Below are 27662 nucleotides of genomic sequence, written 5' to 3'. Positions count from 1 at the left end.
CTGATTTATTACTATGTTCAAAGTTTTCTATTCATAGTCTTTGTGCTAAAAATTGTGTCTTTTTGTCAATAATTCCAAGAAGTTCTAATTTAGCTTTACGTAATTTGCTCAGTAACTCTTCTTCTGTGGATGCCTCTAAAGACTTAATGATTTCTTCAAACTCCTGAATAAGTTTGTTTTCTGTTTTTTTTTCTTATGTGATGAGAAAGAGATTATTTTACCTCTCATCACTGCCTTTCCTGCCTCCCAGAGAATAGATGCTGATGTTCCAGGCAGGTCATTATGTTCTAAATATAAAGCTCACTCCTTTTTAAAAAAATCAATAAAACCTTCGTCTTTAAGCAGTGATGTATTATCTCCTCCAGTTTTTGTTTGGTGGGATTGTCTTCTTGTTTACCAGAGTTAAAGAAACCGGAGCATGGTCGCTGACAGCTATGGGGTGTATCTCAGTGTCTGAAATGTCAGCCAACAATGAGCTGCTGACTAGAAAATAATCCAAACGTGAATGAGAGTGATGGACATGTGAGAAAAAAGTGTACTCTCTACGGTTAGGATGAAGAGATCGCCATGCGTCACAAAGCCCATAATCACTCATGTACTGTTTCACTATATTGGTGGATTGCCAATTGTGCTGAGTCCCAGCTGTACTGAGCCTGTCTGTTAAAGTGTCCATCCAAAAATTAAAATCACCTCCAAGTATAAGTGGACAGTCCAAGTGTTCGGAGAGTACAGAGAAAAAATTATGAACGAATGGAGGGTCATCAATATTTGGACAGTATATGCTGACGATAAATAAGCTTTGGTTTTGTATAGATATTTTTAACATTATAAAGGGCCGCTATCCAGAATATTTTAGTTTCAACCCAGCTTCAACATACCTGATTTCAATCAACAGGTGATTAACAGGCTTTGCAGAGCTTGATGAGCTGCAGAACAGGCGAATCAACCACTGAGTCAGAAGTGTTGGAGCAAAGACATGCAGGATACCGGCCCTCGAGGACCAGGGTTCCCCATGCCTGCTTTAAAAAAATGTATGAGTCTACATTTGGGGTTTGAACCAGCAACCTGTGCCAGAATGCAGTCTTAAAATAATAGCGTAACGGAAAGTTGCTGTTTTTGAAACGGTGAGAAAAATAATGTTATCCTCAATGAATAAAATAGGGGATGTTTTGCTTTTTTAGCTGTTAGCTCATTAGCTCTCTAGGATGTAAACACATTTTCTTTGAACACAATTTATTTCCATCAGATAATAGTTTCTACACCTTTTACACCAAAAACTTCAAATGGCCCAAAAGTCTTTTAAAGGAAATGTATGTTAAAAATGTCATCTCAGGAGTGAAACAATCATCAATTATGTGTTCATCCATCCGAAATGCAAAAATCGATAGAATAACTGTTTTTCAAACACTTAATTTGAAAATTGCTTTATTTTGAAGTTCCGCTGACATGCCATTTCCCACCTTTTCCTGTACATCACCAAACGTAGTGAAGAAACTAGCTGCGTCATGGTGAGCAGTGAGAAAACAGTTAGGTATTGTGACTGAATATCGGGATATCTGTGTAATGATTAATACATATTAATTATGACCAATAAGATGTGATATTCCATACAAATATGACATATCAGTCTGATTGATCTTTGAATGTTTAATCAGAAGATTCTAGGGTTCTTTGCTTTTTCAGGGACCATAAACACACTTTGTTTTAAATCAGACAGTCAGTATATAGTTTATAAAATTAATTTACTTATTTTTCCTAAACTAATGATTATGCATGACAAGATATGAATAATGAGATGTGATGGAGTGGATATGCGGTGATGGAATGTGATGTGTAGGTGGTGTGATGTAAGTTAGATGTTTATCAGAATCATTGTATCTGAAAGAAATTGTGAAATCTGGGTGTAAAAGAATTTGTTGCCCGCTATAAACTAGAGTTGATTATTAATAAAACAGCATCAGATGCAATCTGTTGTCTACAAACCCTGGCGGAGACCCCCAGCAGATCCAGACTGTCAGAAGTCGGGTGGACCTCACGGCATCTGAAGCCAGTAGATTAACTGTGATGCGACCGTCCACTCTTGAGATGTTTCAAGGTCACAACAGTAGCTGGAATGCTTGTTTGCATCCAAAGTGGATGTGGCTCTTAGGGAGCCATCTGGCTGCGTCAGCTTGCAGCGTGCAAACAGGTTAACTGTATGTCAAAAGAGATGTCTCAAGGATGCTTGTTTCGAATTGGCCGGTTCAGAACTCTGTTCGAAACTGAATTACTCAGAAAGTAATTCCTGTTTTACTAAACCACAATGTTATGATTTCTGGTGTATTCTGGCAAATCAGAATTTGACAAGTTTCTGGGTATTTACCAACATTCCTCAGAAAGCCACGCCTTCCTTCAAGATTTTTAATTCTGTGAATAAAGAATCTTTAAACGTTATGTGAGGTGAACCTTAACCTAATTTGCATCTTATGAAGATGTGTATGAGTGTTGATGATGATTAACTTGTTAAATCAAACACATGCTGATCATAAGATCTGCAATGGATCATTGTAAGAACAATATTCATTTCAACTTCACTGATTTAAGCACATATTATTCAAATATTTGATTTAAACTTGATTTGATGTAAAGCCTTGTAGGATTTGTGTGGATTCACTTTTATTCAGAGTGAGGAATCCAGCAGTCTGAATTTTAGCAGAGAGGAGGGCTTTTGCTGGAGACCTTGACAGTTTATTTATGTCTGCGTTGAAGAACAATAAGTGAGCAAAAGTTTGATTTGTGCGTCTGGATCCTCCAGCTGGCGTAACCTTGACTTTGTAGTTCTGGCGTGCATGAAAGGTTACTGTGTCAATTCGATGGTGAAAATTGACCCTTTTGATTCATTCATGTAAATATCGAATCACATTCCACTTAATGGATGTGCCATTGCATCGTGATCAAATGAATTGTTGACTCTGCAATTAAATATCATGATTAGTTAAACAATAAAACTACTAGGATGAAGGTTTTGGCTCGTTTTCTTTAGCTGTAGAATATAAATAGGGAATATGCTCACTACCAAGGATACCTGGCCACTGAACTACATGTTATTACTTGTTATTAACACACCTCTCTCTCTCTCTCTCTCTCTCTCTCTCTCTCTCTCTCTCTCTCTCTCTCTCTCTCTCTCTCTCTCTCTCTCTCTTCGTTTTCCACTTTACTCTTTTTTTATCATTCCAACATTCTCTATCTCTTCCTACCTCCTTGATTCTCTGGTTTAGGGTCCTCCTGGCCCCCCTGGTTTACCTGGTCCTCCTGGAAGGAGAGGTTCAAGGGTAAGTTGTTTGTTAGAGTTCCTATATCTCTGTTGTGTCCTATAGTGGATGAGCATGAATGGCATATGGAAAGTCATAATAGGAAAACTTATGATTAAGGAATTACACAAAGCCAGAGAGAGCGGTTTTGTTGCAGCAAAATATTGAAATTAGCGACAGAGTGGGGGTTGTCACTCGCTATGAAAAGGCAAATATTTAGGTTTAGTTGTTCATGAAGTCCAGATGAGTATATCACTTGTAAGTCGCTTTGGACAAAAGCGTCTGCTAAATACATAAACATAAACATAAACATATTAAATGAAACCAATATGCTACTCTGCTCTTATTTAGACCAACAACATAAAAAGAAAAAAAAAGCGTTAGAATTTGTCATTTCCTCAGGATCCAAACTGTTTATGGTTCTTCCTGATCTGTGGGATGCATCCTGATTCGGAGGAAACCCTCGGGGATTTAAAAGTGCAGCAGTCAGCAGAACTTATGTGGAACGGTGAATGCTGCCTCAGATGAATCAGATCAGTCACAGCAGATGGGTTTTGTTTGGAGCGGAACAGTTTTTCTAGCATCTGATTTCACAGGAAGCACAAACATATTTGGACACATATAGGACTCTAGCGGTTTCAGGGCATTTTTAAGCACGTAACGCTTCAAACCTAGCCTTTATTGGTTTTGTCTGTGCACGTTTTGCTTACATTTGCAGCCTTTTTATGTCCTAAAGAGCAAGCTCTGACAGACGTGTGTGGCTAACGTGACTAAACTGCAGAAAAAGCTTTGTAAGGGCAAATCGTGATGAGCTCATTCATGTGATTCAGCGTTGGGAGCACCAACATGAAATGACCACGCTGTGCCAGCTGTAACCAGCAGCTGCGTTAGCTGGAGACGTCCTCGCTCTGATCTGGAGACGACTCTTTAAGCAACTGCCAAAGCTGTCATGATGCAATGCTGCAATAATGCCTGGAGCCCTGGGGGTGTCCCGAAACCGAACACCACAAATTTTGTTGGATGTTGTGTGAACGAGGGAAAGCACATAAATAAGTTCACGTCTGAATTTTGCTCTTCCCCAGAAATAGCAGCATTTTCATGAATCATTTATTGTAAGGAATGTAAAGATCTGCAGCGCTTCAGTGGAAAATCTTTGTTTATCCCAGAGCACGAGTCAACACTAGTTGGGAAGTTATAACTAACAAAGTTGTTATCATGGTGACATGTCGTATCTGTGGTCATTAAATTTGCGTGATTAACGGGGTCACTTTCATTTGTCATGCAGTGACGATGCTGCACCAGAGGTCTTGCATCGCACTTTTATAACTCTTGTTTTTAGGTTTTTAATCAAACAAGATCAGAAGTCTGAAATAAACAAAATACAGAGATATTAATCAGTCTTTCTAGCTTTTGTTAGTACAAAGCAGAAAAACTGTTTTTCCATTTCAGTTGGTATTTTTGTTTCTGAGACATTTTTCATTTCCTTCTAGGCATTTTGAAAGTAGCAGAATGTCATAAACTTAAAGGGATACTTTGCAGTTTGGCTTGTTTTTTGCACCCCCAAGAATCTGTTAGCAAAACCGAAAGTGAAACTTATCTGTGCGTTTGTCTTTTTAAGACCTCAATCTAACTGCTGAAATGTCTCCTCAGCCTTTATTAGTGTCTACAGAAGCAATTCATCACTAAATCAAACAAATCTGCTGTGTTCACCGTCTATAAGATACAGGAAACGTGCTGTCATTTATGCAAATACTGGCTCAAGAAAATGATTTAAATACATGAAAAACTTATATAGTGTGGCTTCAACCCTTTATTGACCCTTTGCACCGACATCACCTAATCACGTGGGTCCACCATGCTGGACGGCAAAAGCATGTAAACAGTGAGCGACACGAGTACTAAACAAAGAGAAAAGTAGAGCCTGAAATTGTTTTTGCGATCAAAACAAAAACAAAACTCCTCCAGCATTCCTTCAACTAGTTCACGCCCAGTTCAGTTATCAGAAGAAGTAGCGCATCTAGCTGGGGTTCATAGAGAGCGGTACGTTAACTAGCTTACCAACGTTAGCTTACGTTCTCTCTGCAGCTGTTCACCGACGTAAACATGTTGCTGACTCTGGATTTATAACTTTATGTTATAAACAGCGTTTCACTTTACACCAAAGCTGATTTTTAAAAAGTCCGGATCCCTACCAGCTTCTGTTGCTGGTGGTGTTACCGGGTTCAGCTGCTGCTCTCACACCGGAATGAGAAGATCTCTGAACGGCGATGCTCATATAAATAAATAACGTAATTTTAATACACGTAATCATACATCGGAGCTTTAATATTGTTAATAATTATCTCGCTTTACACTACAGTGGACAGAGCACAGCCTCCGTGGTGAAATACCCATCCATCAGCATTATCAATCACTTGTATAAACCCATCACATTTATCCCTGTCCCTGTCTTCCTTGTGAAATAAATGAACGTTTATCTTACCTGGTAAAAACGTGTTTGCTGCAAATCTGAGGGCTGCTAGTCCGCTTGATTGACTGATCGCTGCAGTTCATCTGTCCTCAGTCTCCATCAAAGTTATTAAAAGAAAAAATGAGTTGAGTTTACGTCCTTGTCTCTTAGTGCAGCCAACCACGCAGCAAGCTAAAACCATTTTACTGTCAAATCAACTAAATAAAAGCCATAAAAGGCTACAAACCGGCTTGTTTTGACTAGCTTCACTGGAGTTTCTACAGGTGTAAATGGTATTTTTGCCATCCATCATGGCGAAGGGGGCGGTGAGTGGCGTGACGTCACGTGCAAAGGGTCAATAGGGCACTCATTGAAGTATTTGAAATTTTTTTAAATTTCAACCCCAGGGTGTTATTGTAGTCCATAACCAAAGTGTATTTCTGTTGTAACAATTTTCAAAAATATCTACTTTCATGCAGAAAATCTGAGAAAATGAAGTGATCAAATATGGACGTTGGCCCTGTTCTGGTAAAAGAAATCCCGAAATGAAACACATGAATTAGTTAAATAAACATTATTTTTGAAAAATATAGATTATTAAATGACACTTTAGAATAATGTAGCTAATTTTAGAACATTATATCATTGTTCAAAAATACAGAATATATCACAATATAATATATTTTTATAAAAACAAATTATTGTGGAATATTTTTGAAAAGTTTTTGAACAATAGATACTTTTTCCAATCAAATATGGACTATTAGAACATTTTAGAATATTTTATATTTGAGGATCTGCCTCATAGTCATCTTCCTTCTGTTCATAATCGATACTAATGGCAAGATTGGTTGGCGCAATAACTGTCCTTCTCCATCTCCCAGACAAATCTTAGTTTAAAACCACAAAATATATTCAATATCATAATTGTTATTATTACTGTTACCATGAATATTAAGATTATGTCTAAAAAAGCAACAGATTTCATTTAAAAATATTTATAATTTCTCTTACTTGTTCAGGGCGTATGTTCAAATATGGCAGATTTGAGTTTCATGCTTTGTTTTCACCAACTTCATTGACTTTAACATCTACAACACATATATGATTATTCAGCTAAACTAGTCAACCTGGTGATGTGAGAGTTTCATAAACCTAGCATTGTTAGTTTTAGAGATCTGAACGTAAACACGAGAGGAGACCGAGCAGTTTTCTGGCTCTGCAGTCACACCGATATTTGGCGCATTATAGCCCCGCACTGATTGGTGGAACGGCACCATGATGCAAACCATGACTAGCTTGATCTCTGATGATTGTTTGGGTGAAATCCCATAATTCGAAGAATTTGTCAAAAGGCACACCGACATCATTTATGATGTGAGTGGAAGTGTCTAAATATGGACATTGGCCCCTTTAAAGGGTTAAGGGTCAGATTTTCCTATTGTTTTTGACTGAAAATTGGACCAATAATCTGATAGAGAGGAACTCTAAGTCCATGTTCATCACAGCAGTAGAGGAATGAGAAGTCATTGATATTATTAATAAATGTAGACATAAAACATCCACAGACTGTCATGATTTAGATATGACCACTGTTAAAAGAGTGATTGAAGAAATATCTAAACCACTAACTTACATATGCAACTTATCATTCCAGACCGGTAAATTTCCTAATTTAATGAAAATAGCAAAAGTTGTATCACTGTATAAAAGTGGAGATAAACATCACTTTCCAAACTACAGACCTGTTTCCTTACTTCCTCAATTTGCCAAGATACTAGAAAAACTGTTTACTTACCGCCTAGATAAATTTTTTAGAAAAACATAAACTACTTACTAACAGTCAATATGGATTCAGAGCTAACTGTTCAACATCACTGGCGCTAATTGAAACACTAGAGGACATTACAAATGCTATAGATCAGAAGAAGTGTACAGTAGGAGTATTCATAGATCTAAAAAAAGCATTTGACACAATCAATCATAACATCCTACTAAATAAACTGGAACGCTATGGAATTAGGGGGTGGCACTAGACTGGATCAGGAATTATTTGACCGACAGGAAGCAGTTTGTGAAGTTGGATGGAATCAACTCATCATGCTTGGACATTGTTTGTGGTGTTCCCCAGGGGTCAGTGCTTGGTCCAAAACTGTTCATTCTTTATATTAATGACACCTGCAAGGTGTCACAATCATTAAAGTTAATTTTATTTGCAGGTGATACAAATATTTTCTGTTCTGGGGATAATTTCAAGGAACTCCTACATGCGCTCAACTCAGAATTACAAAAAATAAAAAAATGGTTTGAATGGAAGAAATTATCAGTAAACTTGAATAAAACTAAAATCATGTTGTTTGGGAACAGCAGTCTAAATTTACAAGAACAAATCCAAATTGATGGTGTGAGAATTGAAATAGTGAAGGAGATCAGATTTATTGGTGTAATAATAGACAATAGAATCAGCTGAAAAGCTCACATTAAACATATAAGCAATAAAATCTCAAGAAGCATCTCAATATTAAATAAAGTCAAACACATTCTGGACCAAAAGGTACTCCACATTCTATACTGTTCACTTATTTCCACATATTTAAATTACTGTACAGAGGTTTGGGGAGACACCGATAAATGTGCATTATCATCATTATCTGTGTTACAAAAAAGGGCTCTTAGGATCATTCATAACACTGGTTACAGAGATCATCCAAACTCATTGTTTTAAAATCACAAATCTTAAAATTTCCAGAGATAGTTCAGTTTAAAACAGCACAGCTAATGTATAAAGTAAACAATAAACTACTTCCAGACAACATATTAAAACTGTTTCATAAAAGGGAGGGAAGGTATCAGTTAAGAGGGGAGTTAAAATTCAAACATGCTCGAGTCCGAACGACATTAAAACTTTCAGTGTGTGTGTGTGTGTGCGTGTGTGTGTGTGTGTGTGTGTGTGTGTGTGTGTGCGTGTGTGTGTGCGTGTGTGGTGTGAAACTGTGGAACAGAATGAGTGATGAATTAAAGCAATGTCCAAACATGATGCTGTTTAAAAAAACGCTTCAACTCATGATGTTTACCAAAAACAAGGAAGAAGGTCCAAAAGTGTGTGCCTAAACACAAAATGTTTGTATTTATGACATGATCTTGATAAACCGCGTGCCATTTGTGTGAACATGTTGCAAAGTAATTTGCAAAAAAAAAAAAACTACCAAACATTAAATAACTATTAGTTATTTGATGTCGAGAAAGGGGTGGGATTAGATAAGCTGATGCTTCTTCCTACTCCCTTTTGAACACGTGTATAACAAAAGGAAAAAAAAACAGAAGGAGAAGTTACTTATGCTGTGTGTATTACTATGTGTATGCACGCCTGTTGAAAATAAAAACAAAGACTATGATCAGTCACTGAGTTTTTCATGCAGGCTGAACATGAAAATAGTCTCATACACCTATCTCCTGCATTAGCTTCTGATAGATAACAGACTATGAAACTCTAGGATTAGAAAAGCCTGACAGATCTACGTCACACTGTCACTTAGCATTCATCGACTCACCCATCTTGGCTCACAACGGGAAGACTGTTGTTGGTTTAGCATCCAGGAAACAGCGAAAATGCCTCGGCTAGTAGAAGCTAACCGTTTGAATTAGCGACTCCACCACACAGCAGAACGCCTCCAAGCTCGTGTGATTTGTGGGGATTAAACATCAACGTTGCAAAGCAAACAGAGTCAGCGGTAGAGTCGGATTTCTGTTATCCAATCAAAGGTGATATGTGCGAATATCAGGAATAAGTCTAAATCCTGTTGTCTGAAGCTTCTTTCTCGTCCAGCTGAATTCTACATCCTCAAACAGGAGCACCGGAGCTTTGAGGACTACTTACAAGGCATTATTTTCACTTTCCACTGCAAACGTTTCAAAAATATGAGTAAAGTTGAAATATTTTTTTTCAACAACAAAATTACATCTAAGAAGTTTATAAATTATATGTTTTTACATCAAAAATAGGACATATTGAGCAAGATGAAATAGTTTTTTTCTAATAGAAGTTCTAATGTTTTAAATACAAAATAATTTATATAACAAATAAAATCTGGACATTGAACTTGTGTTCTGCAGGGTCCCACTGGTCCACATGGAAACCCAGGACAACCCGGACCACATGGGCAAAAGGTGAGAGTTGTTCTCCGGTGAAGGAGACTCAAACATGACCTTGAATGTGTCAGAAAATAATAAGGTCCTTGTCTGCAGGGGCTGTTTCCATCAGAATGGAAAATGTGCTTCACTTAGACGTGTGCTAACGTGAACAGGCCTTTTTTCCCACCCGCTACATGCCCCTGTTCATTCATTTCTAACAGCACAGATGTTTCTGACACAGCTCAGGAAAACCGACTCAGTTATACAGAATGTCTCATGAAAATTCATTTTAGGACTTTATCGTCCTTTTTGATGCTTTTATAATCACAGTTTCCTTGATTTGTGTGACAGATCCTTCACGCTTATGAAAACTGAAGAAACTGGTTTTATTTTGGTGCAAATGGGCTCAGTTATGGTGACAGACGTGACCAGTGTGTTGTTCTCTGAAGAGAGCAGATCCTGTGCTTGTGGAATGAATCCAAACGCAGCCAGATGTGGGAGAGGATCTGAAAAAGCAGGGGATATGTTGTCACACCGTAACAGGAAGGACACAAACGTGGTCGCTGGCCTCAGATACCATCAATATTACCTGTCTACCTTTTTTTTTTTACACGCTAAAATCAGCTCTTAAAATCAGCAGCTCTGATTAAAGCATCTCTGCTCAGCTTTCTCCTAGAACAGGACCAGATCTGTGAGCGCTGCTAAGTGAGGATGTGGGTAGCCTCATCCAGATGTTTGTGGTTACAGTTTTCCTGCATCAGAGTGGCGGTGCGCTCATCATCGGCCACATGCCGCCTCTCTGTTCCTTCCCTCTGAGCACCCACTTTCAAACACGGAGTGTGTTTAATACCTCAGCGACCGATCGATGAGTCAGCCCGACTCCCTGGAACTGGTTCTGGGAGACAGGAAAAGCACTGAGAGACCCTTTGGCCCGGCTAAGGAAAACATCTCTCACCGAGATGGGTCCGGTTACCAGGACACAATCAGGCTAATGTTGTTATCTGATGAGTTTCAAGCTCAGCGACAGATGTTATGAGTGTGAGCTCTTAGCCTAAAAGAGCCGTCAATCAGCGTTATGACGGATTTTTGTCTCAAACAGAACAGACGTTGGTTTTTATTATGATTTATGCTTTTCTGCTCACTTCCGTCTGAGGGTTTTTCACGCTTCACTGCTTGTCAGTCAAAACTGATGTAATACGAGCTTCAAATAGGGACGCTTTACCTGTTTGAGGGAAACATTGAACAGCTGAGATGACAGTGGAGAGACTGAGAGAACAGAAAGCAGCCTGGACTACTACATTTAAATTTTAACACATTTGGAAATTCATCATAAAGAACCATGAAGGTGGGTTTAAACAGACGCTGGTCAGAGTTTTATTTTAATTTAAGATTCGTGGGAAAGATCAGACACTCAACCATTGCTGGTCTTTGGAAACCAGTTCTCCATCAGTCTTTTACTGGTTCCCACAGTCGTTTAACTCTTCCTGACGTTGTGACCCTGATTTTACTCCAGGGGTCAAAAGGGGATCCAGGTGTGTCTCCAGGCCAAGCGTCAACAGGAGAAAAGGTAAAAAAAAAAATAGACTCTCCTGATGTGCTCTGTGCTTTTCTCACTAACCTCTTATTTAAACCCATTTCCTCATTTTTACTCATCTGTGTTTTCATCACCTACTCTTCACTCACTGATGTATTTTGTGGATTTATTACTATAATTTCCATGAAATGTGGTGAAAATGATGCTGAAATGTTCACAGTGTAATTATTTGGCTTGATGATTTCTAATAAGAGACTTTCCTGCACAGATATAGTTTATCTTTTATTCCAGTGTAAATTGATTAGGATGCCCGAGCAGCTGCCCCCTCTCCATCAATGTCTCATTTCCTTCCAAATGATTTTCCTCAGACGCACTTATAAATATTTTAAATAAAACATTTCTCCCTTGAATATACTTTTCTTTCCCTTCAAACAAAAGTCTGATTTAATTTCCGTTCATCCAGCATATCCAGTTGTCACAAACTTACTAACATGTTATGGCTCTTCCCGGGACGTGCCCACCGTGTAACTCTCTGCAAGACTTGCACAATTTGCAGCATATTCAGTTTTTTTGCACGCAGCCTTGTGTGGCTGCCTGGAACACAGCTACGCTGAACATTCCCTGCTGCAGAGGAAAAGGAAGGTATTAATAAAACCAGCATGTTGGGAAAATCAGTCCCTCTGCACGCAGCCAGGGATTTCCATCCGCCGCTGCAGGAGCTAGGACATGCATCCTGATTCCATCAGTCCAGCTGCCGGTTACAGAGTGACACCATCTTTGGCAAAAAATAAATCCCGATTCCAATCAGTGCTTTGAATCTGTTTTAGTTGGACCTGCAGTGTGTGGAAGCAACTGGAACTGCTGCTCTGTGTTTTTAATATGTATCTGGATTGTATTTTAATCATTTGTGAACGATTAACAAAGTTTTTAATTAAACAAAAATCAATTTGTGCTAAATAAAGAAAATATGTTCAACTTTCTCACATTTGTCATGATTAAAATGATATTCACTAACAAGTAATTAGAAGCAGCTTTTTATTCTGCTTTTATTTTTCATTTTTGACATTATTTTGCATTCTTCTTTTATGTCGTCAGGGTGACAGAGGACTACCTGGTCTACCTGGACCAAAAGGACTTCCAGGATCTCTGGTAATATAAACTTTATTATCCTCTTTATAAATTAAGAATCAGCTGCTAATAAATAAGAGATAAAAGAACTTTATTTAAGCTGCATATTATTTTATATTCATTTGAAATTAAAATGGCTTATGTTACTAGATTTATTTAGATCACCCAGTGATGTGCTTTTCTTTAGGCATTCAGATCTAGAATAGGTTTATTATACTCACACAGCCATCCTCACAGTTGTGTTCAGCTTTTCCATAATGGAAAGATCCCAACTTATTTCACCTTTCTGGGATTGCGTCGCTGGGTTGCCTGTGCACGACACGTGCACGAGCGCAAAATTTCATACGCACGTTTTTCGTGTTTCGCTTGGTAGGAGGGAGACCCGCGATTATCGCTTTGTCGCGCATGTCTCATTGAAAATGAATGGAGGAGAGGCGATGTCGCCTCCCGTGTGTTGAGCCCATTATACTCCGGAGCGACTTATACTCCGGAAAATACGGTAGATGCGGAAAACATATCTCACGTTAAGCCCCTCTCCCTACTTCCATGACTATGACTGGAAGCTACGACTCGTTCGTGAACGGCCACCTCTAGTTGGCCAAAAGAGCAAAAACACATTGTTCCATAGTAATTATTATCACTAAGCCATCTACATTCTTCTGCAAACAGATACAGATGCTCTGTGATTGACTTCGGTATGCGATGTGGATGTCTAACGCTATTGGCTGATGCTGAGCATTGCTCAATTAAAAATGCACGGGCGCTACAGGATGAAGGACAAGCTTAGCAAAATGAACGTATTGCCTACATTATATCACAGTACAGAGTGGGACTATCACTTTTACACAGTTCTAATTTACATGATTCCTGAAAGAATGAAAACTCAGAATTGCTGCTCTAAGTCCAGGCAAAAAGTATGGCTTTTGTTTTTAATGCACTCAGAGTACTTTTTCTCTTCTCAAGGGTCCTAAAGGGTATCCAGGTCCGCCGGGTCCCTCAGGAGAGCAAGTAAGTAGTTTTCAGTGTGTGGTAACAAGTTATTATGCTTCTGGGATTCCATCCTTGCAGATATGGTGAATATTAGTGAATCCAAAAGGATCTTCTTCCTCTGCCCAGAGGTTACATCCAAAAATGCCCGAACTCAACACTTGTACATTCCTAAATATGACATAAACGTAGTCCAGCGTGAACACATTAGGTGTCATTTCATTCACTCATTAGGTAGCTAAAACGTGAAATGACGTTCAGCTGGAGCATTCAGATAAACATGAGAGATTTGGAGTTTTGATAAAATTAGATTAGCATTATTAGCCTTAGAGGGCTACACCACAAATATGTCAGGTCACACTGTGTAAAATCTCAGAGAATCATAACTATTTAGCTGCAGGGACGTGTAAAAAACTAAGTCACAAATTTCAGGGTAGTTTTCCTTTTTCTGATTAAAAACTATGAAAGCCTGAGCTAAATGAACTAATCCAGACATGTGACACCTCAAGCTCAGCCTTTTCTGTACATCTTTTACTTATTTTTTGCTATTAATGTGATGAAAATATGCTCAAACTTGCACATAACTTTATACGTGTGCACACAAAACTCACACAGGTTGTTTGAGTTACCATTGCATCAGACTTTTAGCTATCCCCTCCAGTCACTCATTCCTTTCATCCTTTGTTTATCTTTTTTTTATCTTAATGGAAACAACCTCCAGCTCTTGATTGGGAGGGAAGCTGCAGCTAGTAACTGGGTCGCCTAAAAATGAACAGCGCTTGTTTTATTCCTTCAGACAGAGCTGCTAGAAGTCTCCTCTTTCACTCCATCCATCCACTTAATCTCTCCATTTATTGTTCATTCACATTTTCCTCTCTCTCTCTTCCTCTCTCTCCGCTGCAGGGCATTCCAGGACCTCCTGGGGAGGCAGGAGCTGCGGGTTTCCCTGGCAGGCAGGTGCAGTGAAACACAAAAAATAAACAAATTCTTGGTTAAGCTATTGAAAACAGTGGTAATCACTGCTGATTTTCATACAACTAGAATTTAACAACAAATTAATCAAATAAATTCCCTGATGTTATCGTTTCTTCACCAAATCTTCTCCTTTCTTGCAGGGTTTAGCTGGCCCACAAGGTAGCCCTGGACCTAAAGGTGTTCGTGTAAGTTAAAGTAGCTCTCCTCTCATTCTGTCCATTTTCCCCTTCAGCAGCTCTGGATTAAACACTTCATTTCCTGAAAGGATCAAACGTGTCAGTCTCAAGATTGATCGGGATAAGGCTTGTGCTTTCGTGGAGTCCTCTAGGGGGACTTTGGGTCGTCACTTTGAAGGCTGACTGGTTCTTCTCACTGCTCTTCAGATAGGAATGCCCCCTGAAAAGAAAAAAAAAATGAGGAAAACAGATTAGAGAAAGTCTGAAAGCACAGAGAAGGGGGTTAAATGAGCTGGTGAGAGAAGGGACTTTATGTGCAACTGGGAGAAAGAGGATATCTGGGATTACTGTGTCAGGATGAGGCTGGCATGGTGAAAAGGAGCCACAAAGACAGAAAGAGCATTGATCAGGTTGAAGTAAGAGTAAGTAAGAGGGGAGATGGCGAGACAAGGAGACACAATGACTTATACATAAAAACAGAAAAAGAGCAGAGAGTGAAAAGCAGGTATTTGTTTTTCTGTGTTGTTATTAATGGTCCTCTTTCAGCTGCAGGTTTTGTATGTTTTCCTAATGTTGGTGCAGCTCTTATGCTGTTAAATGATCATCCTGAACCCTTTAAGGCTTATCATTAGGAGGCATAAAAAAGTTTTACACCTTCTAATGACATCTAATAATTCACAGCATCAGGTGTTCCAGAAATCTACAGAAGTAGACATCAATAAGAGGGCATATCACAGTCACGGTTCTGGAAATCGAGTCACAATGCAACACTTACGTCGTTTAAATCAACGCTTGTGCTGATCACAGGATATTTACACGGATAACTGGGTTTGTCTTAATGTTCACGTGGACAGGAGTTACGTGCAACAACGGTCCATAAATATAAACTGCTGTTATTAATATAAACGTACCGAGCTGAAAGCAGCTCTATATGGGCACTGTTCCTCATTTATGATGTTACTGGAAGATAAAAGACACACTACTCCTGCTAATCTAATTTCCCATTTAGTTTTAAGTGGGTGATTTATCCTTGAATCAAAAATAAAATGGCTAATCTGCAAAACAAGCTAACTTAAAACCTTTTTTAATGTCTCTCAACATTAATCTGATATAGCGATAAATATTTTTTGGAGAAAAAGAAAAATATTCAAGCGGTTCTCTTTCATTCGTCAAACAAATCTCAGCCAATAACACGGCTTGGTCCGAAAGCAGCGATTGGGCCATCCGGTGGTCTGTCTCACCGAACCGCCACATTTCCCTGGGCCTTCCACTCATAACGCGCTCATGTATTTAGCAACAGAACACCACTGGTGTGAGAGGTTCGCCGCTCTTTAACATGATAATGACCCACACTTGTATAGCGCCTCTCAGAGTAAGGACTCCAAAGCATCAGAGAAGGAGAAACAGCCGGCTGCTACCACTTCAACTTTAGGACAAACTACCAGAGTCCCAAAAAGAAAAACACAGTTGAAGTCTCGGACTACAAAAGACGCGTGGACCTAGAAAACGGAGACGGGTGTTTAGTGCTCTCTTGTTAACTGTGGCTAAATGCATTCCCATGTCAGGTGGGTGTGGCCTAGGGCTGATAGCTGACGAGTGGGGGGAGAGTTCCGCAACTGTGTTTGTGTTTATAAGCTGGCTTGTTTAGCAGCTTTGTCATTGCAGTCTTAAGTGGAAATGACTGTGAGAATTGAAATGTAGCTCTGTTATTGCATCCAGCCCCTGAAAAAAGCAGACCATTATACGTAAGTGTGGTATTTTACAGCCCAGAGCTTTTGAGAAGAGCAAAGAGTTGGTGTCTTATTACGGCACAGCTGATGTAAATGATAGAAAGTGGGCCAACAACTGTGATCATCAGCTTTGGTTGAAGTATCACTATGACATTCTTTGTTTGGAACATCCCTGCTAATAAGATTTAGATCATTTTTAATAAATGTGAATGGGATTTTTGAGGTTTGTTTTATCCAGACCAAGATCATGTAGGAATGATTGTGCTGAACGTGGTTAAAATAATTAATTCCTAATGCTCATAAACGCTTCTTATTGGTTATGTATGACTACAGCTGGGTCCAGTTACAGAGCTGCCATAAATGAGAAATATTGTGCAGGGATTTCCTTGGTATTATTCCGATTTACTCTGGAAACAAATGTGAATATAAACTTTTTTATATTCAAGGAATATTTTGATCTTGAATTTTTCTCTCTTTAGGGTTTTATTGGGCCTCCAGGTGTTGCTGGGCTACCGGGGCCAGAAGGAGAGAAAGTGAGAGACATTTTTATTTTCTTTATGTGTTTGGACTCACAACTCTGACTAGATGAACAGCTTTTTTTATTTACATGTTTCAAAATTGAGTAAATTTGTTTGTTCTCTCACTTTGAAGGTAGTAAATTTAACTAATGAGTCATTGTTCACACATAATAAAGGGGTTGTAGAATTCCTAACACAGTTGCCTTGTTGTTAAATAGCTTGGGGTATCTAAGGCTGCATGCCATACCTATGTGAATTAGTGATGTAGTAAGGGCCACGAACAACAGCTGGTTTAAAACATCATAAGCTGAGACCCCCCCCCCCCCCAAATGTGCAAGTCCCAACCCATTTTAACATCAGCAATTCATAAACATTAGTAGCAATCATGATAATCACTTAACAAGTCTAGCCCAATCTATTGCTAATGCTAAATTTAGCTCAAGCCTAGTTGATACTTCCTCATTTGCAGGGGGTGCATGATCACAACGGCTCTTCTACAGGCACACAAGGATGGATAGAGTGGTGTTTTTTTCTTGCTTAATACACAGCGTAGCAAATTTTACCTTAAATCACTGACAGTTTTGGTGTCACACAGTCGCCATCTTGATGCGACTGTGTGATTGACGTTCATAGGGTGAGGCTCTGAAGATGGCGAATCTGTGATGCCAAAACTGTCAGCCATTTAAGGTAAGAATCTGCTACGCTGTGTATTAAGCAATTAAATAAAAAACAATAGAGATTGAAAAGGAACACAGAAAGAATATGGGAAGTCTAAGTCACGGCCATCTACATCCGCATCATGGGTCCCCAGAAGAACGAATAAATGAATGCAAACCAATGCGGATAAGCACGCTATTTTCTAATTCCGCTTGTTATGTGCCATGGAGTTCACATGTGATATCCGTGAATTTTAAACACACATTTTGACACCAAGAACGCGCTTATTTTCAGACAGGGTAAATGCTGTTTTTGGATTTGTGTGAAAATAAGTCCAGGACTACAAATGCACATCACGAAAGTGACGTCATCGAACCAGACATGGAGGAAACTGAGGGAAAATGGCTGTAAGAGATTATGTGGCGACATGCCGATTTCTGGTGTGTAGTCATGCTAATTACGAACTTTTACAAGCTGATAAATCTCAAAGTACGTGACTGGCATGGTCGAAACACCCATCATTACTTTTCATTTAATTTGCGGTACATATGTGTGATCCAGGGCGTAAGGCAAAGCGGTTTAGAAAATAGCGTTTTTAGCTCCCTTGACTTGCATTCATTTTTTCGTTCTTCCGGGGACCCATGAGCCGACTGGAAAGGGAGGAGACTTAGGCTCCTTATAACAAAAGTAGAGCCCAATTTTCTCACTATCTGTCAAAAGAGACAGACCACAAACCTGTGATTGGTCATCATGCCTTCCTTTAAAGAGCAAGTCACCCCCTACCAGAGTCTAACTCCACTCCCACTTCATGTTTGAAAAATGCAACACATGCTGTTGCCTGGCAGACCGAGAAGGCGGAGCTGCTAACAAATACACACACACACAGGCTCACCACAGCATTGTGACATCATAATGTACCGGTTTACATCATAGCATACCTCTTAGCCAATAGCGGTGGCAGATTTAAATTCAAATACAGTGCAGAGTTTTTACCTGACAACGGCACAACACTGCCAGTTTTAGGCAGAATATTTAAATTTTAACTAAGATGCACTGAAGTGCCAAATTATTGACTACACGTGTCTGCAGCACGATTAGACACTCGTTTATTTAGTTTATCAGCAAAAAAAAAAGTTTATTTGGGGTGACTTGCTCTTTAACTTCCTCAACCGCACTGCCATCACCCCTCAAAAAGATAAAATGAGAGCTGAGGATACCTAGAGGCAGACATGGAGCAGATTGAAGAACATTTTGCAGAAAAAGTTTGATGATATCATCATTAATACAGCCATGCATCCATGACTAAAGAAGTACAAAGCAGCAAACGTTTTATTTGTGTTAGGAAATGAGGAGAAACGTGGGTTTGGAAGTGGTGACTGGATGAAGAGGTGGAGGAGGATCAGGGACAAATTAGTTTTTTTGAAAAGTCTCTGAAATACACAAACACACAGTAGTAAATACACTAGAGACGTGACTACAATGATGGCGAGACACCCCAGAAAAGGGCTGTTGTCCTGGCAGAGAACTGCTTCACAACACTGACACCAATAGAGAAGTATAAAAGGAAAGCATATCCATTAATACGTATGTGTGAGTGCAAACCTGCTGACAGGGGAGTATACACTTGGCTTTAGTGTTGATGTCCTTGTTGAATGAGAAGAAGACAACAAGAAAAATGTCAGAGCACACATGTAACATTCCTAGATGTACTGGGAATACCCAGACTTTGAATGAATGTCAGATAGAGCCAAAGCCTGTCTATTGAGTAATCTGGATAGTTTACAAGTCTGTACATGAGGCTTCTGTAGGGCTTTATTATGGGTGGGGGTGGGGGGGGGGGGGGGGGGGGGGGCTACTTATCAGGGCTCCTGGGCCTTTTTTGAACCCCAACAAAATTTTCATATGTTAAACAGAGACTAAAAGACCAGTTTTCAATTGTGGTTCTGGGAAAGTAGATTTCTGCATTCATCCCCATACATGTGATAATAACAGATTTCATTAGTTACTGTCATTTATGTAAAAATCATCTTTTTATTCCAACCTGCACAACGTCATGCCATTTTTTCTTGATTTGTACGCCACATTTTAATACTCACTTGTTATTCTTTTTTAGGGCAATCCTGGTCCAGTTGGAAAACCCGGCCCCAAAGGCAGACATGTAATAATTCACTATTATTCTATTTTCTTTCTAATTCAGTAGTAGTTGAGTATTCTGGACCTATTTTCATTATAAATCTGAGGGCTGTGACAGTAGCTGAACAAACAAGTAAAAATCTAAACTCCCTATTTACTTTCCTACCTTGTGGGCATTTTGTAAATTAAAGGTATGTTTAAAAATCTTTGTCAAAGCTTTATTAATCAAATGTGGGTCCACTTTTCCCACAGGGGGTGGTGGGTGATGTAGGAGAAAGGGGGCCACCAGGACCAGATGGCAGCCAGGTGAGAACTTTCATGCCTTTTTTGGTTAGTTTACAAAGGCCCCATGTTCCTCTGATACTTGTCACATACTCAACACGTTTGGGTTTGCCTTAATTTTACTCATCTAGTTTGTACAAAAACCATAATGCAAAAATAATTCATGATCTAATACTACTGTCTTAGTTTTTTAATGGATTTTTTTAAAGTGTGTTTTTAAAGTGTGATAATGAACAAAATCAATACCTTGTCATCACTGAACACCTAGAAAGTAGTTTAATATTATTCTATAATAAATATTAAAATACCTCTATCATGCTATAGCATCCCAGAGCAAAGATAGTCATTTTATATGAAATATAAGTTATTTTCGCAATGAAACGCAGCCTTCCTAGTACACAGCTGCGGATCCAGAGACCGCAGATTCATGCCGTCATGTTCCTCTCAGAATTTGCTGTCCGGGGAGGAGGGATCTGGATTTGAGACTACCTGGATGGGAAAGAGGGGCTGTGATGACGCAGCAAACACTCATCCAAAATGCAAAAAATGTGCGGAGCTACAGGAAATAAGCAGCTGAGACAGGAAAATTCATGTGCAAAGCCAAAAACTGTTTTTTGGGTGTGTTTCATGAGGAAAGCGCTTTGGGCTTCCTGACAGGGTTGCGGAAGGCGCTTTATAAATAAAGCTTTGATTGATTGATTGATTGATTGAAATAATATAACATGACCAAAAGCAATAAAAAACTGATTTTTCATGATATAGGACCTTTAAGTACCATTAGTGATATTTATAATGTTACGTTTTAAAGAGGTCCTTCACTGAGAAACCATTTTTTACTCATTAATTTAGAAAATGATCCTTCACTCTTGAGTTTAACCTCCTGAGACCCTGAGTCCACGTAAATGAACTCTGGCTTCTTGCACTAGAATACTGTATCCTCTTCAACTTAGACCTTTGTTTATTATTTAGAAACAGTTGATAAAGTAAAAAATATCTTTTATTTTAGTTTTTTCTAGTAAATAGGCTGAATATGAAAATAGTGTCCTACACCTATCTCCTGTATTAGCCTCTGATTAAAAAAAGACGTTTTCGTCTCTTGTTGCTGTCTATTTTATTTATTTTTACTAATGTTAAAGCATGTTAACTGCTCCTTTTGAATTTAAGTTTTGGACTTAACATTGTCAAAGTGCCATGTTTGTTTGTAAATTTACTAAATAAAGTAAAAAAAAAAAGAAAGACAATGAAACTAGGATCTGAAACACCTGACAGAGCTCACCCATCTTGACTTGTGGCGGGGACTGTTGTTGGTTTAGTGTCCAGGAAACAGCAGAGAGCATCTCGGCTAGTAAAAGCTAATAGTTAGCAATAGCAATAGCAATAGCAACTCCACCAATCCTGTCGTCTGAAGCTACTCTGGCTGAATTCTCTGTGCCGAAAAAGGCGAGCAGAGCTTTTCCCCCCAGAAAACAACTTAAAAGGCATTTTTTCTAGAGATCACTGCAAATGTATTAAAATAAGGACCTCTTTAAGGAACCATCTTGGTTTTTAGATATAAAAAAAAGGGACCCAATGCCTCCCTGCTTCGTTCCCGAGTGCAGCCACAGCTGCAGCTCACCACTCCCCACGGGGGATGGGTCAAATGCGGACATGAATTTCACCATTGTGTGATGGTGACTAATACGACTCTATGGGACTTTAATAACAATTTTATATTCTTCATTCAAACTGTAAAGTTTCTGTAAAATGAGGTAAACATGTTTTCAGTGTTCTGAGACTGTTGTGTCGCCTCACAGGGGCCGGTTGGTGGGACTGGAATAAATGGATTTCCTGGTCTGAGGGTGAGTCTGAACCATGATGGTAACATTTATCCCCTTTTTTTAAAGTTTACATTAGACAAGAAACACGCTGGTTCTTGTTTGGATGGCATAAACGTTGTTATGAAGAACCGGCAAGCTTTTAGTTCCTAAAAGAGTTTTATTGAGATTTGCCTTTTATTTTTTGTCAAGTGTCATTTACACATTTTTTTCTTTTGAGTGTATTTATTGTTTAATTTGAGATGTCACTGTGAAACACAAACTAGACACATAACTTCACTAATAGTTGCACAGTACTGCTGTTGGCACAGTCAGACAGGTAGTGTGTTTTCCCATAAAAATGGCAGCTATGCTTATAACGGGAAAGTAGAAAAATGGACAAAAAAACCCTCCTGTTTTTTTATAATCAACTTATTTTTATAAGATATGTCCTCCTGCAGCTTGATGTGTTCGTTCAGATGTTCTCGTTATCTGTGGTCTGTAAGGAACAGGATGTAACACAGATGTGCAGACTTCATCACCCACATGGACGCTCTGTGCACACTTTGTCCCGGTCTCATTCAGATTTAGTTGTTTTATTAAACAATTCTCAAAGTTTTCTTTATGGAAAGAACTTCATGTGCGTACAAGAAATGTTGTGATTTAGATTTCATTCAGGAAATCTCTTATTATGTTGTGTTGGGGTCACTGAGTTTACCCCTTTGTGTTAGCCAGATTGGAGCTTATTGCCTAATTGCGTAAAATGCAACGCTGCAGTTAATTTGCTTTGGCAGAACCAAAGGAAAAATTGTATGATTTGCTTTTTCACAATCTAAGTATTTAAATGATAAATGACCCGCACTTGTTTAGCACCTTTCAGAGTCAGAGGACTCCAAAGCGCTTTACACTACAGTGTATCATTCATCCATTCACACACACATTCACACACTGATGGTGATGAGCTACGATGTAGCCACAGCTGCCCTGGAGTGCACTGATAGAGGCAAAGAGCCACCGGTCTCTCTGACCACCACCAGCAGACATGGTGGGTTAAGTGTCTTGCTCAAGGACACAACAGCAGAATTCTCTGCTGGGAATGAGCATCAAACCTGCAACCTTCCGATTACCGGAAAACCCAGTCTGCTTCCTTTGAAAGTCATTTGTTAGCATTGTAGCTTTTAATACATATTAATTATGACCAATAAGATGTGATGATTCCATACAAATATGAAATATCAATCTGATTGATCTTTGAATGTTTAATCAGAAGATTCTAGGGTTATTTGCTTATTCAGGGACCATAAACACACTTCGTATTAATTCAGATAAAGTCAGTATATAGTTTATAAAATGAATTTCATTCCTTTTCCTAAACTAATGATACATGACAAGATATGAACAAGGAGATGTGATGTGGTGGATGTGAGGTGTTGTGATGGAAGCTAGATGTTGTAGCAACCGTTCTTTGTGTCTGAGAGAAATTGTGAAATCTGGGTGTAAAAGAATTTATTGGTTGTTATAAACTAGAGAGTTGTTTATTTTGAAACCTCATCAGACACCAGTATGCAGGCTTACGATACCCTGGTATGAGTTGCTCCTGGCGGTCCGGAGGGTTGCGGTCAGAGTGGTGAGGTCACCGGACGTCGAAACCACGATTCTCAGAGATTAGTAGCTTCCTCTGAGTTTGGCTTCCCTGGCCATGAGATGCATCCCGGGGTCTGCGGATCAGGTGTCCAAGGTGGATGCCTGAGAGTTGAAGTAGCTCTGAAAAGAGCTGTTGTGTCTGTAATCACTGGCAGTGTCGCAGAAAGGTTTTTGACTTAAGGTCAAAGGAGTTTGTTTCAAAAGAGGCTTCTTTCCCGATTTGGCCGAATCGGGGCTCAGCTGGAAACTGAATTACTCGGGAAGTAAATCCTGTTTTTTTAAACTACTTTGTTATGATTTCTGGCTATTCTGGCAAATCAGAATGCGCCATGTCTCTGGGTATTTACCAACATCCCTCAGAAAGCCACGCCTTCCTTCAGATACAAAACTCTTAACCTTGATATGTATCTTAATGTAATGTGTATGAGTGTAAACAATGATTAACTTGTTAAATCAAACACATAGTGATTCTGTCACGATCTGCCCCTGCCTTCCTGACTGTGTTCCTCTCCTGCCTTGATTGCCCTTATTGTTCTCACCTGTCCCTCATTAGCCTGCCCATGTGTTCCTCATTTTCCCCATGTATTTATACCTCCCTCCTTGTTGCTGTCCTTTGTCAGATCATTGTTGTGTTTTCACCGTGTTACGTTTGCTCCTGCTGTACTATCCTACCTGCCATATGAATTAAACCATTTTTATTTTTTCATCCGTTGCCTGCTCTTCTGCCTCCGGAACCCCCACCACACATGGTCCACCATCTCCATCCTTCCAAACGTGACAGATTCGTAAGATAAATGGATCATTGTAAGAACAACATTCATTTAAAATTCATTGGTTTAAGCACAGATTATTCAAACATTTCATTTAAACATCTTGTTCATTCATCACATATGATTATTGTAAGCTTATGAGTTGTAAAATCATGGAGTCTTCCCTTGTTTAGAGTGAAGAATGTTGCCATCTGACTTTCATGGAGAGAGTGTAGAACCTTGGGAGAGAACGATTGTTTGAATGTTTTGTCTTCATGGAATGTCAACACGCGCTGAGCAGAACCTTCTGGTTCTGGAAGACCAAATAGAAAGTGGATTTATTTCTGTAGATGAAAGGTTATTATGTTGATCAATATATAGGTGAAATTTGACCCTTTTGGTCGTCACAACATCTTATTTTAGGGGTGAGCACATGTTGATGTCATACAAAACAAAATATAAATTAAGCAATTAGAAGCCAACTTGGCTTTCTACACTGGAACAAACAGAAAGCAGTGCTCTGGGGCATTTCTTTACGGAAACTATTTCAATTTCTCCTTTTAAAATGTACTTGTCCACATGGTCTGCTGAAAGAACAGGTCTGTTGCAGTTAAAATGTCTCTGGGTGAAGAAAATATTCTCTCATTAGGGCCAGAGGTTGCTTGTATACCGCTAAGTTTAGTTTGAACTTTCGTTTAGCATTGTCACGGTTGCTAGGTGACAGGACAGATTCCAAGGTAAGCCCATCCATTTTCACAGCCGTTCACTTCCAGTGTTTCCAGTCAATGAAGGTCTCTGAGTCTGATGCTGACACCAACCTACGTGAAGCATGTTGGCTAGGTTATTAAAGGATGCAGTCCCTGAATTTGGATACAGCTTCTTGTGTTGGTGGCTAATGGCTAATGTGTGCAACTAGGGATGCACTGATACAGATACTGGTATCGGTGCAGATACCGATACCAATACTGGAATCAGTATCGGCACCGAAAAACAGTTAACCGATACCAATGCAGTTGCTTGAAAGTAGCTTTACTGTAACTTGTCATTTCTGTTCACCTAATATTTTAGTTTTGTGATGATTTCTATTCATATATTTTACCTTTTATCTACCTCACAGTCTTTTCCTGTTGAGAACAGAAAAGAAAAGAAAACCTGTGTTCCACTTCATTGCATTTTTTGTGTGGTAGAAGTATTGGTACCGGTATCGGCGAGTACTCAGACCCAAGTATCGGTATCATATCGGCTTGGGAAAATGTGGTATCGTTGCATCCCTATGTGCAACCATGTAGGAATTCAGTATACGTCTCTCTCGTATTGAATGTTCCATACCAACAATCTGAATCCACACACACATACCATTACAAAACACAAAATCATCATTGTGTTGCTTTCATCGCTGCACAAGATGCAGGCTTGTTACAGTCTGTGTAGCTCCCACTAGCACGAGTGCTCAATGTGACCAGGCACTTTTCACAGAAGAGTCGGACGCATGCCCACAGGCTGTGAAATAATAAGAAGAAAGAAGAAGAAAATATCTTTTCTATAGCGCCTCTTAAGATAAAAATCACGAGGCGCTTCACAAACACAAATAATTTAAAATATAAAAATAATTTAGAAAATGATTAAAAATATGTTAAAAATGAGCAAAAATAGACAATTGTGATTAAAAAATGTAAAGAAAGCGAGAGAGTGAACAGGAAAGAGGGAAATCAGTGGATCCTGAGGAAGGTGAAGTAGGTAGGGAGAGCAGAATAAAGAGAGAGTGGTGAAGGTCACACCAAAGCCAGCCTGAACAGGTGAGTCTTCAGCTGCTTTTTAAAGGAGACCTCTGAGTCCACTGATCTCAAGCTCAGGGGGAGACAGTTCCAGAGTTGGGGGGCCACAGCAGCAAATGATCTTTTACCTTTGATCTTTAGCCTGGTGCTGCACAACCAGTAGGTAAAGACCAGAGTCCATCGCTGATTTACTTGGATGAGGAATAAAACAGTTTGACAAACTTGAAAAAGATATTTAAGGAGCTCAGATCAAATCATTGGAGGAAGATGAATGATTGTCCACATCTTTCAAAATGTTACGGTCCCATACAAGTTACTAGAAATAACAACCACACATTTGGATTCTACCCAAAGGCTTTAAGCATAGCATTTATTTTGAAGAGTAAAAAGGACAAATCCTAGAAAAGTTTCAAATATTATCATGGACATCTTCTTACTGTGTGATCAACACTGAAAATGAGGGCAGATTTGAAGAATGCATCCTGGTCCATAGCTCACCTGTCAGCTTCCAGAGGGCTCGCTGTAGTCCAGCATCACTCTCCGGCTTTTCTCATCTTTCTCGCCTTGGCTTTGGCTTGCAGATGTGAGCCTGGCAACGCACATCCAAAACAACTTCATACACTTTTATCTGTGTTTAGTTCTGTTGAAAGGTTGTGACATGGTGGAATGTTCCGTTTAGGAGAAAAAAAGCACAAGTGTTGACGTAAAAATGCAGCTCACAAAAGATCAGACTGATTTGGAGCCAACAATTCTATACAATGTCTAGAAATCACCTCAGGGCACAATCAGAAGTATGTGCATGCGGCTCTCTTGAGTGATTGTAACATAAATTCCATTGTGTTCTTCTCCTAACAGGGGGACCCGGGCCCGGAGGGACCACGGGGGCTGCCTGGTATGCCGGGAACTCAGGTAGGCTAGTTATTGGCTGCTGTGGATGTTATAGGAGAATGTCATGCATAGCATATTAAATACAATTCTTTGATTTAACACCATAACGCCACAAAACTTTCTTTCCCTTCTCTTCTCTTTTCCGTTTACAGGGCCCATCAGGACACACCGGCCTGCCTGGATTGAAAGGTGATAAGGTGATCTAAATATTTATCTTATTGCAGCGTATGCGTGTGTTATTTGTCACCAGTACAGCTGGACATTTTTGATGCACATAGGTTTTAACACCATTTGTCAGCAGAAATCAGACCAAACTCCTAAAAACAAGTGTCAAATGGAAACAAATTTCAAAATAAAATCATTTTGCTTTTCTACAGTTATGGGCTTTTTTAAACATCCATCTACATAATGACTAATATGATTATTCAGCTAACTTTGATGTAAGACTTTATGTATTCTACCTAGAATGATATGTGTGATAAGATGAATCACTCATTTTTGCTTTATGGTGCACATGTAGTATAAAATACTCAATGGTAAAGATGTGTCTTTCTCCAACCTGTTGCTGTATTCTGACACCATCAGCAGGGTAGTCTTGTGTTATATCTTTGTTGCGATGTTATAAAATCTAGGGTGAAGTGGGACAAAGGGGCGATGCAGGGGAGATGGGGTTCCAAGGTGATAAGGTGAGTCTCAATAACCTTAAATCTTAAAGTGGTCACATTCCAGCATCCACAATACTGTGGTGTTGCTTCTAAAACAGATTTTATTTTTCTTTCATTTATAATTATAACATGAAAATGAACCTTTGTGAGATAATCCA

At 39.2% G+C, this 27662-nt stretch overlaps 1 protein-coding gene across 1 annotated transcript in view; it reads left to right on the top strand.

The window, feature by feature from the left end:
• Positions 1-27662, top strand: part of LOC107392944 (collagen alpha-1(XXIV) chain) — a 127636-nt gene that overhangs the window by 35416 nt on the left and 64558 nt on the right. The window contains exons 4-17 of the mRNA XM_015971025.3: positions 3258-3311; positions 9853-9906; positions 11384-11437; positions 12500-12553; positions 13496-13540; positions 14423-14476; positions 14635-14679; positions 16880-16933; positions 19689-19733; positions 19961-20014; positions 21784-21828; positions 26807-26860; positions 26992-27036; positions 27472-27525. Coding sequence (XP_015826511.3) covers positions 3258-3311; positions 9853-9906; positions 11384-11437; positions 12500-12553; positions 13496-13540; positions 14423-14476; positions 14635-14679; positions 16880-16933; positions 19689-19733; positions 19961-20014; positions 21784-21828; positions 26807-26860; positions 26992-27036; positions 27472-27525 — 711 coding nt within the window. The remainder of the gene's footprint in view (positions 1-3257; positions 3312-9852; positions 9907-11383; positions 11438-12499; positions 12554-13495; positions 13541-14422; positions 14477-14634; positions 14680-16879; positions 16934-19688; positions 19734-19960; positions 20015-21783; positions 21829-26806; positions 26861-26991; positions 27037-27471; positions 27526-27662) is intronic.

Source organism: Nothobranchius furzeri, chromosome 8 (genome assembly GCF_043380555.1).
Source record: "Nothobranchius furzeri strain GRZ-AD chromosome 8, NfurGRZ-RIMD1, whole genome shotgun sequence".
In the NCBI taxonomy this organism is placed as follows: Eukaryota; Metazoa; Chordata; class Actinopteri; order Cyprinodontiformes; family Nothobranchiidae; genus Nothobranchius; species Nothobranchius furzeri.
The sequence above is the reverse complement of the archived record's forward strand: the minus strand, read 5'-3'. Positions and strand labels throughout refer to the sequence as shown.